Raw genomic sequence first — 14,354 nt, forward strand, 5'->3', positions numbered from 1 at the left:
AATCTGATTATTTTACTGTATATTATACAGTATATATAAAATAGTAATTATAAAAATACAACATATATTGTTATATAACTATAATTTTATATTTGAATAGTTGTTTTAAAATTTATAAATTAATTTTGTTTAAAAATATATATAATAAATATGATTAACTATTTAACGAATAAATGGTGATAAATATTATATTACATCTCTCTCTCTCTCTCTCTCTCTCTTAGTTTTAATTTAGTTTTTAATTCAATTTATTTTTCATGAATTTTCGGCTAAAATAATGTTTGTTTTTTTATCCGACTCATGGATGCCATACCTGAAGAAACTTAACTGAATCTTAACAACAATAGGTTGACGACTACTACTACTACTACTAGTAGTAGTAGTGATTGTAATTCATTGAAACATTACCTCTGATACCACAACAACATCAGAGTCCGGGTTTCCCACAAAAAATAACATTATTTGAGACACTAATTAAAAGTCTAAAATAATTATTTTATTTTCTATTAATTAAAATTTTGTACTAATTTTTTCTAAAATTTAAAAAAAAACATTTTATTTGTTTATTTTAACAATATTTTTTATTTTTTATATTCTGACATTTAAAAAAATTTATTTTATTTTAATAATTTACTTTATTGTATATCATCTCTATTATTATACTGTATTTTATAAAAAATACATTATATAATAAAGAAAACAATAATTGTTACTACAATTTATAGTACAATTTAGTAATAGTTTTTACTTAATGACTTAAATAATAATAATAAAAAAAAATTAAAAACTTTTAGTCCTAATGTTATGTTATGTTATTAATTGAATTATTATAAATTGAATTAGTTATAAGCATAAAATTATTACATTTAGATAAATGATTACATAATCTAAAATATTTTTTTTTATAAAAACATATGGATCTACTAATTTCAAGTACTAATATTTTAATACATATATAAATCATATATATTACACTATGTATACATACATTAATACACATATTTAGTATTAGTAAAAAAAAATTTGAGTTAGAAATTAAATGACATTTTTTTCAATTGAAAATTAATTTTTTATATCAATTAAAAAAAATATAACTATAATAATAATATGATTAACAATTATCACTGTTTAATACTATTGTTGTTCAGCAATGTATTGTTGTTGTTGTTGTCGGACACCGGTATGTGTGTCGTCCATATCAATGAAGATATGGACAATGAGATCGACAATATGATTGCCGATAACGATCGGGTGGCTCTACCCTATAGACGATTACCCGAATCGGTCGATGTTTTTCAAAATGAGATTTGCAAGTAATTTAATTGATAATTTTTTTTTTTTTAAATATTTATATATATATATAATGAGATTACTTAATTAAATAATAACTAATTATTCTAATATAAACTAATTATTATATATATATAGATTATCTATAGATTAATTAACTAATAATAACTAATAATTATAATATTTTTGTTTTATATATATAATAGTTTTATATATTTTCTTAAAAATTACTTATAATAAATATTTATTTTATTTTTTTTTTCAAAAACAAAAAATTAAAAAATTAAATTTTTAGAGTCTTTTATCATAAAGAGCTAAAAATTGCCGATTATTTATCGCATAAATTTCGTTATAATCGACACTTGCGTGTAATGGCTGCCAATATATCGTTGACACGGATGCGTATTTGGGATAAATATTGTAATTATAATATGAATTTTATGATCAATATATTCAAAACTGGTAATAGATTACTGACAAAAACAAAAGAGTATACAAAATATGCTTTTGAAGCCTTTCAGGCGGCCATTCAACCCAATTCGGGTATTACTATACCCGATGTTATGTGGTATGTCTTAGACATCAATATCTATTAAATATAAATATATATATATCTGTTATTTTTTTTTATTTAGTTTATATATAGACAGTAACATTGGGAACATTGAGAATATTGGAAACATTAGGAACATTAGAGATTAGATCTGATCGAACCCTAGTTATTAGTGTAATACTATTTACTAACTTTTCGATATATATATATATATATATATATATATATATATATTATTATATAATATTATATATCGAAAAGTTAATAAATAGTATTAAACTAACAACTAGGGTTCGAACAGATTCTATCTTTAATGTTCCCAATGTTCCCAATGTTACTTTATATAAACTTAATAAATAATAAAAAAATAAATAAACTAGGGTTCGGTTAGTCTAGGTTCCTATATATATATATATTCCCTATTATATGTGATGAGATTTCTAGAGAATTTTTCAAATTAGATTAAAAAATAATTTGAATGATTTTAGTTTTTGTTTGTTGTGTTTTTGGTGTAATAATTATATTAATCAATGTTTTTTTATATAAAAAAAAAATCAACAACAAAAAAATAGAGAAATATATATAAAAATAGGAATTATATACAATAGTTAACTATAGAAAACCTTATAGATTTTTTTTTAGATTTTTTTATAGAAAACAAAATTATTGACCAAAAAATAATAAAATAAATTAAAACAAAATATTTATTGAAAAAAAATAAAAAGTAAATCAATATAATAAAAAGTAGTAATTTTTGTTATATTTTCTAAAAAATTTTTTGTTTTGTTTTTTTATATTTTTTCCAAAACAGTATAACACAAAACTATTACAAACAGTTTAGCAATTCGTTCAATAATTCAGATTATCGTCAAATATCGGCTAAAATATTGGATGTTATGTCCGACTCATGGATGCCATACCTGAGGACAGTATTGAATCTTAACTATAATATTAATAGGTTGAGTAGTAGTAGTAGTAGTAGTAGTAGTAGTAGTAGTAGTAGTAGTAAATGTAAAACATTTAATACAACCTATGATCCGACGACAACCAGAATCAGGGTTTCAAAACAAATGGCATTATTTGACATTTTGGACGCTTTAATAAAATTTAAATAATAATAATATTTTATCTTTATATTAATAAAATATGAAAATTGATTTATTTTCTATTATTAGAATTTTATTAAACCTATTATTTGTTTATTTTTTTAATATTTTCATATTATTTTATGTTTTATATTTTAATATTTTTAAAAAAAATTGTATTTTATTTATATTTATAATTTATTTTATTTTCTATATTATCTAAACAAAATCCTATTATTTAAAAACTTAATATAGATTACTATTTAAAATTTAATAAAATTTAGTCAAATAATAATAATATTTTATCCATATATTAATAAAATATTTAAAAATTGATTTATTTTCTATTATTAGAATTTTGTACTAAATTTGTTTTATTTAAAAAATTTAATAATAAACATTTTATTTGTTAAATTTTTGTACTATGATATATATATATATATATATATATATATATATATATATTAAACATATAAACTAAATAAATAATTGTTAGTTTGTTTGTTATTTTTGTTATATAGTAATTAATTGTATAATTGTAGTCAAAAATAATTATTTTTTGTATATATACAGTTGACTGAATATTATGTTTACAATTATTTTTATTTTATTTTTATTTTTTTAAAATGACCAATTACAATTTTATACAAAATACAATAGTTATACAACAACAAAATTATCTATAACATTGACATTGGTAACTTAATAAATTCAAACATATTGTTTACCCAAATAATTGAAATTAATATTGCATTTTCATTTTATATTGTTATTCAATAAAATTAAATTATAATTTTTTTGCTTAATAAAAATAAAGCATTTATTTATTTATTTTTCTTAATTATTACATTTATATTGAATTATAATTACATAATCCCAATGAAAAAAATAACGTATGGATACAAATAACATATTTGTTTTTAATTATAAAAATTTTTAAAATACATATACAGTATACCAAAAATAGTTGATTCGGGGTTGGGGTGGGTGTAGGGCTCAGGTATGACAGGTAAATGATCAGTAGTTTTACAAAATTGTAGTCAACATTTAATTGGATATTAAAAATATAAGTGTGCTAACAAAGTATATATAATTATATATATATATATATATATATATAAATAAATACAAACTTATGATCTAAATAATCGGTAAATTTCAGGTACAGGTCACCAACAAATTAAATTAAAAAATAACTAAATTTATAATAATGACTAGGATGACGAAAAATATGATGAAAAATTAACACCCACCCCACCCCCTACAATTAAATAAAGTCATTTAGTTATTATTTAAAAAAAACTTTTAACTTTGAATCTTATTTTTTTTTAAACTACATTAAAAAGATACACCCTATATTTAAAAATTATTATGCAATGAAATTGTTTTGCACAACAGTTTGTGCAATAAGTTATAAAATTTTTTTTACTTAATAGAAATTAAAGCATTTTGTTTTGTAATTATCAAAATTTTACAACAAAATAAAAAATTACATAATCCTAATAAAAAAAAATAACATATTGATACAATTAACAAATTTGTTTTAATTAAAAACTTATACACTATATATATATATATATTTAAATATTTGTTAAATTGTAGTAAAAGTTAGTTTTTTTAAAAAGAAAATTAATAATAATTATTAGTTACAAATTTTTTATGTTTAGTTTTTTATTAAATTAATTTTATCAACAACAAAAAAAAATATTATGATATTACTTATTTCTTAATAGAAATTTTTTGTTTTAATTATTACATTTACATTGAATATATTGATAATTACATAATCCCAATAAAAAAAATAACATATGGAAACACTAACTAATTTGTTTTAATAATTTTCACCAAAAAAATATGTATATATATATAATGTATAAATTTTTTTTTGTTAGTGTATTAATATTAGTTATAAAAAAGAAAATTAAAAATTATTAGTTATTGATTAGTTGTATTAAAAAAATTAATTTTATTAAAAAAAATATTAGTATATTATACTACAGGTATTAATACTACTTATAATAATAATATGATTAACTATTATAGCTATTTACTGGTGATGTTGTTGTTGTCCGGCACTGGTATGTGTGCCGTCCTAATCAATGAAGATATGGACAATGAAATCGACAATTTGTTGGCCGATAACGATCGGGTGGCTCTACCCTATCGACGATATCCCGAATCAATCGAGGTTTTAGAAAACGAAATTTGCAAGTAATTAATTAATTAATTTTTAGTTTTTTTATAAATAAATTTATAAATTAAATTAAGTTATTAACTTGAGTTAAATGATGATTAGACAGTAATGATAACCAGTGCTAATGAATAGTTGAGTCGGGGGTGGAGTAGGGGTAGTATGGGGCTCAGGTATGACAGGTAAATGATCAGGTAGTGTCACTGAACAGTTAGTTGAGTTATTGAATTGGATATTAAACGACACATAAACTTATACTAAAGTATTTTTTAAAAAAAATAATTGTAGAGATAATTGCAATGATAATGAATAGTTGAGTCGGGGGTGGGGTGGGGTGGGGTAGGGTGGGGCTCATGTATGACAGGTAAATGATCAGGTAGTGTCACTGAACAGTTAGTTAACATTGAATTGGGTATTAAAAATATAATTGTGTTAACAATATATATATATATATATATATATATATATATATATATATATGAAATAAATACAAACTTATAATTTAAATAATCGGTAAATTTCAGGTACAGGTAATTAACAAATTAAATTAAAAAATAACTAATTATATTAATGACTTATTTTTTAATCTATTATTAATGTAATAACTTTTTTTATATATATATATAAATACCAAAAAATTAGTGTCTTTTACGAGAAAGAGCTGAAAGCTGCCGATTATTTGTCCCATAAATTTCATTATAACCGACACTTGCGTGTAATGGCCGCCAATATATCGTTGACACGGATGCGTATTTGGGATAACTGTTGCAATATTGATAAAACGTACATGGTCAATTTGATGATAAATGCTAACCTATTATTGGCCAAAACAAAAGAGTACGCAAAATATGCCTTTCAAGCCCTACAGATGGCCAGTGGTGGTCACAATTCGGGTATTACAATACCCGACGTTATTTGGTATGTTATATATAAAAAAAATATCTATTAATCAGGGTGTTTGTGATTTTTTTCGATTTCATGGGGGTATAGGGGGGGTAAAATGAAAAAAATCTCGAAAAAGTTGGGGTATGGGGTAGGGTATAGGGTGGGGTTCATTTTTATTGCATTTTTAAACTACAATTTCTGCCAAATTTGAGTAAATTCCCAATAAATGCCCAATAAATGCCCAATAAATGCCCAATAAATTCCCAATAAATGACCAATAAAATACCAATAATTTCCCATTAACTTCCTAGTAACTTCCTAATAATTTCCTAATAATTTCCTAATAACAACTTCCTAATAACTTCCTAATAACTTACTAATAACTTCCTAATAAATTCCTAATAAACTCCTAATAAATTCCCAATAACTCCCCAATAACTCCCCAATAACTCCCCAATAACTCCCCAATAACTCCCCAATAACTCCCCAATAACTCCCCAATAACTCCCCAATAACTCCCCAATAACTCCACAATAACTTCCCAACAAAAAATAGAGGGAATTATATAATCATATATTTTAATCATAAAATATATTTATTTAATTAAACAAAAACAATAAAATAAATTATATTAATATTTATATTTCTAAAAAAAAAATAAATAAATAATTTTATTTTGTTTTCCCCTTAAAAGTCATTCCGAAAAGTTTTACGAAAAGTTTAGCAATTCGTTCAACAATACAGACTACAGACAATTGTCGGTAAAAGTTAGCAAAGAATTGGCCGACTCTTGGATGCCATACCTGAGGACAGCATTGAAACTAAATAACAATAGATTGACGACTAGTACTACCAGTGATTGTAAACCATTGAACATAACCTATGATCCGACGATAACCAAAGTCAGGGTTTCCAAACAAATGGCATTATTTGATACTTTGGACGCATTAATGAAAGTCAAATAATAATTGTAATAATAATAATAATAATATTTTATTTATATTATTAAAATATGATAATTATTAGAATTTTTTTATGCGATTTTTCTAAAGTAAAAAACTTTGTATAGTTTTTTTTAAAATATATATATATTTGATATTATTTTATGTTTTATACTGTATTTTGATATTAATAAAATTGTATTTGATTTATATTTATAATTTAGTTTATCTTTTATATTATTTAAACAAAATCCTATTATTTAAAGCCATTATGGATTACTATTAAAATATTATTATATTATATATAATTTATTATTATTATTATTACATTTACAAAAAATATAATTACATAATCCCAATAAAATTATAACATATGGAAACAAATACTAATTTGTTTTAATAATTTTCACAAAAATATGTATATATATATATATATAAGGTATATATATTTTTTAAAAAAAAGTTTAGTAATATTAGTTATTAAAAAAGAAAATTAATAATTATTAGTTATTTTTTTTTTGATTAGTTGTATAAAAAATTAATTTAATTAAAAAAAATATTAGTATATGACTATTACTTATAATAATATGATTAACTATTATAGCTATTTACTGGTGATGTTGTTGTTGTCCGGCACTGGTATGTGTGACCTAATTATCAATGAAGATATGGACAATGAAATCGACAATTTGTTGGCCGATAACGATCGGGTGGCTCTACCCTATCGACGATATCCCGAAACAGTCGATGTTTTAGAAAATGAAATTTGCAAGTAATTAATTAATTGTTAAATTTTTAATATTTTTATTTATTTTTTTAAAATAAATTTATAAATTAAATTAAGTTAGTGTAGGGGCTCAGGTATGACAGGTAATTGATCAGTAGTGTCACTGAAAAGTTAGTTAACATTGAATTGGATATTAAACGACACAAAACTTATACTGAAGTATTAAAAAAAAATAATTGTAGATTTAGCCAGTGATAATGAATAGTTGAGTCAGGGGTGGGGTGGGGGTAGGGTAGGGTCGGGCTCAGGTATAACAGGTAAATGCTCAGTAGTGTCTAGTGAATAGTAGTTAACATTGAATTGGGCATAAGTTTGTTAACAAAGTATATATATATATATATATATATATAACTTATAACTATAATACAAACTTATAATCTAAATAATAGGTAAATTTAAGGGACAGGTCATCATCAAAATAACTAATTATAATAATATATTATTTTTTAAATCTATTATTAATGTAATAACTATATATATATATATATATATATATATATATAAATACCACAAAAAAATTAGTGTCTTTTACGAGAAAGAGCTGAAAGCTGCCGATTATTTGTCCCATAAATTTCATTATAACCGACACTTGCGTGTAATGGCCGCCAATATATCGTTGACACGGATACGTATTTGGGATAAATATTGTAACAATGATAAAACGTACATAGTCAATTTATTGATAAATGCCAACCGATTATTGGCCAAAACCAAAGAGTACGTAAAATATGCCTTTCAAGTACTACAGTTGGCCAGTGGTGGTCACAATTCGGGTATTACAATACCCGACGTTATTTGGTATTTGTTATTTGATATTAAATATCTATTATAACTATATATATATAATGAAAAACTAGAAAATAAATAAAGTATTACACCAACAACTAGGGTTCAATCAGATTATATCTCCAATGTTCCCAATGTTTTCTAAGTTCCCTAAGTTCCCTATGTTCCCTATGTTCCCTATGTTCCCTATGTTCCCTATGTTCCCTATGTTCCCTATGTTCCCTATGTTCCCAATGTTCCCAATGTTCCCAATGTTCCCAATGTTCCCAATGTTCCCAATGTTCCCAATGTTCCCAATGTTCCCAATGTTCCCAATGTTCCCAATGTTCCCAATGTTCCCAATGTTCCCAATGTTCCCAATGTTCCCAATGTTCCCAATGTTACTGTATAAATAAACTAAATAAGTAATAACAAAAATAACAAATATTTAAAAAAAAATTATTTTATTTTCCTTAAAAGTCATTCCGAAAAGTTTTACGAAAAGTTTAGCAATTCGTTCAACAATACAGACTACAGACAATTGTCGGTAAAAGTTAGTAAAGAATTGGCCGACTCTTGGATGCCATACCTGAAGACAGTATTGAAACTGAAAAACAATAGATTGAGTACTACTACTACTACTACTACCAGTGATTGTAAACCATTGAACACAACCTATGATCCGACGACAACCAGAATCAGGGTTTCCAAACAAATGGCATTATTTGATACTTTGGACGCATTAATGAAAGTCAAATAATAATTGTAATAATAATAATAATAATAATAATATTTTATTTATATTAATAAATTATATGAAATATATATTTTTATTTTCTATATATTAGAATTTTGTACTAAATTTTTTTTGTTTTGTTTAAATTTAAAAATAAACATTTTATTTATTTCAATTTGTTCAATTATATACACTATATACATTTTAAACTTAATAAATAATATTATTGATTGTTATTATCTAATTACATACTGTATTATACTATTATTTATTATAATATTTAATGCAATTAATTAAATAAAAAGTCATTTAGTTTTTTTTTAAAAAAAAACTTATTTTTTTAAATATAATAAAAAGGTACATCCTATATTATACCTCCCACCCACCCACTCCCCCATGATTTATCGATAAGCCCCCCTTTTCCCCCACATTTTTAAATTCAATATATTGCTTGTTGCTATTATCAACATTATTAATATACATACCTATACCGAAAAAAATAATACAACTATACAAATAAAATCTTTATTATATAATATACTGTATTGTTATAAATAAATTTATTTAATTTATATTAAACAAAAAATTATATATAAATAGTATTTTTTTAGCTATAGTTTTTTCAAATAATAATATCTAAACAAAATGTTATAAAATATTTATTTAAAATTTTTTCAACCTTAAAAATAATTGTGTTTTAATTATTAATGTTATTTTATTTGTAAAATTATTATAAAATTATTAAAAAAATATACTTAAATATTTACAGATTTTTTTTATAAAAAAAATCACTATTAATTTGTTTTAATTAAATTTTTATAATACATTTTCAATATTTTTTTGTTTGCTGTTGTTGTTAACTTTAATAGAAAAAATATACAATTTTTATTGGAAGACATTTTTAACAGAAAATTATTAATTAAAAAAAATTATTAGTTATTTGATTAGTTGTATTATATATATATATATATATATATACTGTATATCTATCTATTATAATTAATTTTAATAATAGTTATTAAAATATATATATATATTACTAATACTAATAATATGATTAACTATTATAGCTATTTACTGGTGGTGTTGTTATTGTCCGGCACTGGTATGTGTGACATAATTATCAATCAAGATATGGACAATGAAATCGACAATTTGTTGGCCGATAACGATCGGGCGGCTCTACCCTATCGACGATATCCCGAAACACTCAATGTTTTTGAAAATGAAATTTGCAAGTAATTAATTAATTGTTTAATATTTTTTATGTTTTTTATAATTATCGTATAAATTAAATTAAGCTACAGTAGAGATAATTGCAGTCTAATGAATAGTTGAGTCTGGGGGGTGGTGGGGTGGGGGTGGGGTGGGCTCAGGTATAACAGTAGTGTCACTGAACAGTTAGTTAATAATTGAATTGGATCATATTTAAACGATACATAAACTTATACTAAAGTATTATTTTTTAAAAATAAATAATTGTTGAGATAATTGCAGTGATAATGAATAGTTGAGTCGGGGGGAGGGGGGGTTGGGCTCAGGTATGTCAGGTAAATGATCAGTAGTGTCCACACTGAACAGTTAGTTAACAATATATACAGTATATATACATGTATATAAAATTAATACAAAATTATAATCTATATAATTGGTTAAATTTCAGGGACAGGTCATCCACAAAATTAAATTAAAAATAAGTAATTTTATAATAATAACTTTAATTTTTAATCTATTATTATTATTAGTAAGTTGTAGTAGTAGTAGTAGTAGTAGTAGTAGTAGTAGTAGTAGTAGTAGTAGTAGTAGTAGTAGTAGTAGTAGTAGTAGTAGTAGTAGTAGTAGTAGTAGTAGTAGTAGTAGTAGTAGTAGTAGTAGTAGTAGTAGTAGTAGTAGTAGTAGTAGTAGTAGTAGTAGTAGTAGTAGTAGTAGTAGTAGTAGTAGTAGTAGTAGTAGTAGTAGTAGTAGTAGTAGTAGTAGCAGTAGTAGTAGTAGCAGCAGCAGCAGCAGCAGTAGTAGCAGCAGCAGTAGTAGCAGCAGCAGTAGTAGTAGTAGTAGTAGTAGTAGCAGCAGCAGCAGCAGCAGCAGCAGCAGCAGCAGCAGCAGCAGCAGCAGCAGCAGCAGCAGCAGCAGCAGCAGCAGCAGCAGCAGCAGCAGCAGCAGCAGCAGCAGCAGCAGCAGCAGCAGCAGCAGCAGCAGCAGCAGCAGCAGCAGCAGCAGCAGCAGCAGCAGCAGCAGCAGCAGCAGCAGCAGCAGCAGCAGCAGCAGCAGCAGCAGCAGCAGCAGCAGCAGCAGCAGCAGCAGCAGCAGCAGCAGCAGCAGCAGCAGCAGCAGCAGCAGCAGCAGCAGCAGCAGCAGCAGCAGCAGCAGCAGTAGCAGTAGTGGTGTAGTGTAGCAGCAGCAGCAGTGGTGGCAGCAGCAGCAGCAGCAGCAGCAGCAGCAGCAGCAGCAGCAGCAGCAGCAGCAGCAGCAGCAGCAGCAGCAGCAGCAGCAGCAGCAGCAGCAGCAGCAGCAGCAGCAGCAGCAGCAGTGGCAGCAGCAGCAGCAGCAGCAGCAGTAGTAGTAGCAGTAGTAGTAGTAGTAGTAGTAGTAGTAGTAGTAGTAGTAGTAGTAGTAGTAGTAGTAGTAGTAGTAGTAGTAGTAGTAGTAGTAGTAGTAGTAGTAGTAGTAGTAGTAGTAGTAGTAGTAGTAGTAGTAGTAGTAGTAGTAGTAGTAGTAGTAGTAGTAGTAGTAGTAGTAGTAGTAGTAGTAGTAGTAGTAGTAGTAGTAGTAGTAGTAGTAGTAGTAGTAGTAGATGTATATAGTAATTGCATTTTAATTAATAATATAAATACATATTAAATATAATATAATACTTTTTAAATATAATAACTTTTATATATAACAAACAAACTAATTATTATAATATAAACTAATTACTATAATATAAACTAATTATTATAATTTAAACTAATTATTATAATTTAAACTAATTATTATTATTGTTATTATTAAAAGTGCTATTTATTTAGATAATAATTATTAAAGTTTACATTTAATAAAAGTTTTTTTTTGAAAAACTACTTATAATAAATATTTGTTTTTTTTAAATTTTTTCTCAAAAAAATAAATGTTTTTTTAAGAGTCTTTTATCATAAAGAGCTGAAAACTGCCGATTATTTATCGCATAAATTTCATTATAACCGACACTTGCGTGTAATGGCCACCAATATATCGCTGACACGGATACGTATTTGGGATAAATATTGTAACTATAATAAAACGTTCATTGTCAATTTAATGATTAATACTAACCGATTATTGGCCAAAACCAAAGAGTACGTAAAATATGCCTTTCAAGTCCTACAGTTGGCCAGTGGTGGTCACAATTCGGGTATTACAATACCCGACGTTATTTGGTATGTTATACTTAATCAAAAAAAAAATATCTATTAATATACTGTATATATATATATCGAAAAACTAGTAAATAAATTAAGTATTACACCAACAACTAGGGTTCGATCAGAGTCTATATCCAATGTTTCCAATGTTCCCAATGTTCCCAATGTTCCCAATGTTCCCAATGTTCCCAATGTTCCCAATGTTCCCAATGTTCCCAATGTTCCCAATGTTCCCAATGTTCCCAATGTTCCCAATGTTCCCAATGTTCCCAATGTTCCCAATGTTCCCAATGTTTTTATTCTCAGTAAATTCTCAGTAAATTCTCAGTAAATTCTCAGTAAATTCTCAGTAAATTCTCAGTAAATTCTCAGTAAATTCTCAGTAAATTCTCAGTAAATTCCCAGTTAATATCTTTTCCAACTCTGCTATTAAAATACATATATAATATATTTATCGATAAGTTAGTAAATAAATTAAGTATTAAACCAACAACAAGGGTTCGATGAAATTCTCTTATATTCCCAATGTTCGCATATTATTTTCCATATGCTACCCACCATTCCATTGGGAATTTCTAGGAGGGAATCTATTTTTGAATCAAAATTAGAAATTATTTTCCAAATATTTCAATATTGAAATTATTATTATTATTTTATATATAGAAAATTTAAGATTTTTGTTTGTATTATTTATGCATATCATGTAAATATATTTAATAACATTATATGCATGTATTTATATTGTTTAAAATAATTTAAATTTATTTATATTAATCAGTGCTCTGTATATATATATATATATATATATATAATTAACAAACAAACAAAAAAATAGAAGGAATTATATTATCATATATTTTAAACAGAAAATAAACAATTTATTTAAATTAAACAAAAAACAATAAAATAAATTATATTAATATTTATATTTCTAAAAAAAATAAATAATTTTATTTTGTTTTTCACTAAAAAAAAAGTCATTCCGAAAAGTTTTACGAAATATTTGCCAATTCGTTCAACAATTCAGATTACAAACAATTGACAGTAAAAGTTAGCAAACAAATGGCCGATTCATGGATACCATACCTGAAGACAGTATTGAAACTGAAAAACAATAATAGATTGAGTACTACTACTACTACTACTACCAGTGATTGTAAACCATTGAACACAACCTATGATCCGACGACAACCAGAATCAGGGTTTCCAAACAAATGGCATTATTTGATACTTTGGACGCATTAATGAAAGTCAAATAATAATTGTAATAATAATAATAATAATAATAATATTTTATTTATATTAATAAATTATATGAAATATATTTTTTATTTTCTATATACTAAAATTTTGTAATATTTTTTTGTTTTGTTTAATTTAAAAATAAACATTTATTATTATACTATTATTTATTCTAATATTTAATGTAATTAATTAAATAAAGTCATTTAGTTTTTAAAAAAATTGAATCTTATTTTTTTATAATACAATAAAAAATAGGTACATCCTATATTATACCTCCCACTCACCCCACTCCCCATAATTTATCGATAAGTCCTCCTATACACCCTTTCCCCTCCCTTTCCCTAAAATACAACTATACAAATAAATTCCTTATTATATAATATATTGTATAGTTATAAATAAATTTATTTAATTTATTTTAAACAAAAAATTATAAATAAATAGTACTTTTAGCTATAGTTTTTTCAAACAATTTAATATCTTAACTAAATGTTT

The 14,354-nt window shown here is 24.5% G+C and overlaps 3 protein-coding genes across 4 annotated transcripts; all 3 read left to right on the forward strand.

Annotated features, from left to right (window-relative positions):
* Positions 1-1,148: 1,148 nt before the first annotated feature.
* Positions 1,149-13,900, forward strand: LOC128954514 (uncharacterized). Of its 2 annotated transcripts, none has more exons than XM_054300102.1 (3): positions 1,149-1,313; positions 12,353-12,628; positions 13,591-13,900. In XM_054300102.1, the coding sequence occupies exons 1-3, from the start codon at positions 1,183-1,185 to the stop codon at positions 13,871-13,873; spliced, it is 690 nt and encodes a 229-aa protein (XP_054156077.1). In that variant the 5' UTR covers positions 1,149-1,182; the 3' UTR covers positions 13,874-13,900. The 2 variants fall into 2 exon arrangements, with proteins under 2 accessions (XP_054156077.1, XP_054156076.1); XM_054300101.1 differs by lacking the exon at positions 1,149-1,313 and adding an exon at positions 10,286-10,471.
* LOC128954516 (uncharacterized) lies at positions 4,832-6,994 on the forward strand. Its single transcript, XM_054300104.1, has 3 exons — positions 4,832-5,139; positions 5,762-6,037; positions 6,699-6,994. The coding sequence occupies exons 1-3, from the start codon at positions 4,955-4,957 to the stop codon at positions 6,967-6,969; spliced, it is 732 nt and encodes a 243-aa protein (XP_054156079.1). The 5' UTR covers positions 4,832-4,954; the 3' UTR covers positions 6,970-6,994.
* Positions 7,513-9,282, forward strand: LOC128954515 (uncharacterized). Its single transcript, XM_054300103.1, has 3 exons — positions 7,513-7,717; positions 8,255-8,530; positions 8,978-9,282. Exons 1-3 carry the CDS (start codon positions 7,533-7,535, stop codon positions 9,255-9,257), a joined length of 741 nt encoding a protein of 246 aa, XP_054156078.1. The 5' UTR covers positions 7,513-7,532; the 3' UTR covers positions 9,258-9,282.
* Positions 13,901-14,354: the final 454 nt, after the last annotated feature.

The sequence above is a fragment of the Oppia nitens genome, unplaced genomic scaffold, assembly GCF_028296485.1.
Source record: "Oppia nitens isolate AA-2021 unplaced genomic scaffold, nextdenovo-longstitch-racon4-pilon3 scaffold28_pilon_pilon_pilon, whole genome shotgun sequence".
Classification (NCBI taxonomy): Eukaryota; Metazoa; Arthropoda; class Arachnida; order Sarcoptiformes; family Oppiidae; genus Oppia; species Oppia nitens.

Excerpts from the sequence above, each read along its gene's own strand:
- LOC128954514 (XM_054300101.1), top strand. The coding sequence starts at position 10,287 with ATGATTAACTATTATAGCTATTTACTGGTGGTGTTGTTATTGTCCGGC. Across the intron at positions 10,472-12,352 it reads TTTGAAAATGAAATTTGCAA|AGTCTTTTATCATAAAGAGC; the intron begins GTAATTAATTAA and ends TGTTTTTTTAAG. Across the intron at positions 12,629-13,590 it reads ACAATACCCGACGTTATTTG|TCATTCCGAAAAGTTTTACG; the intron begins GTATGTTATACT and ends CTAAAAAAAAAG.
- LOC128954515 (XM_054300103.1), top strand. The coding sequence starts at position 7,533 with ATGATTAACTATTATAGCTATTTACTGGTGATGTTGTTGTTGTCCGGC. Across the intron at positions 7,718-8,254 it reads TTAGAAAATGAAATTTGCAA|TGTCTTTTACGAGAAAGAGC; the intron begins GTAATTAATTAA and ends CAAAAAAATTAG. Across the intron at positions 8,531-8,977 it reads ACAATACCCGACGTTATTTG|TCATTCCGAAAAGTTTTACG; the intron begins GTATTTGTTATT and ends TTTCCTTAAAAG.
- LOC128954516 (XM_054300104.1), top strand. The coding sequence starts at position 4,955 with ATGATTAACTATTATAGCTATTTACTGGTGATGTTGTTGTTGTCCGGC. Across the intron at positions 5,140-5,761 it reads TTAGAAAACGAAATTTGCAA|TGTCTTTTACGAGAAAGAGC; the intron begins GTAATTAATTAA and ends CCAAAAAATTAG. Across the intron at positions 6,038-6,698 it reads ACAATACCCGACGTTATTTG|TCATTCCGAAAAGTTTTACG; the intron begins GTATGTTATATA and ends TCCCCTTAAAAG.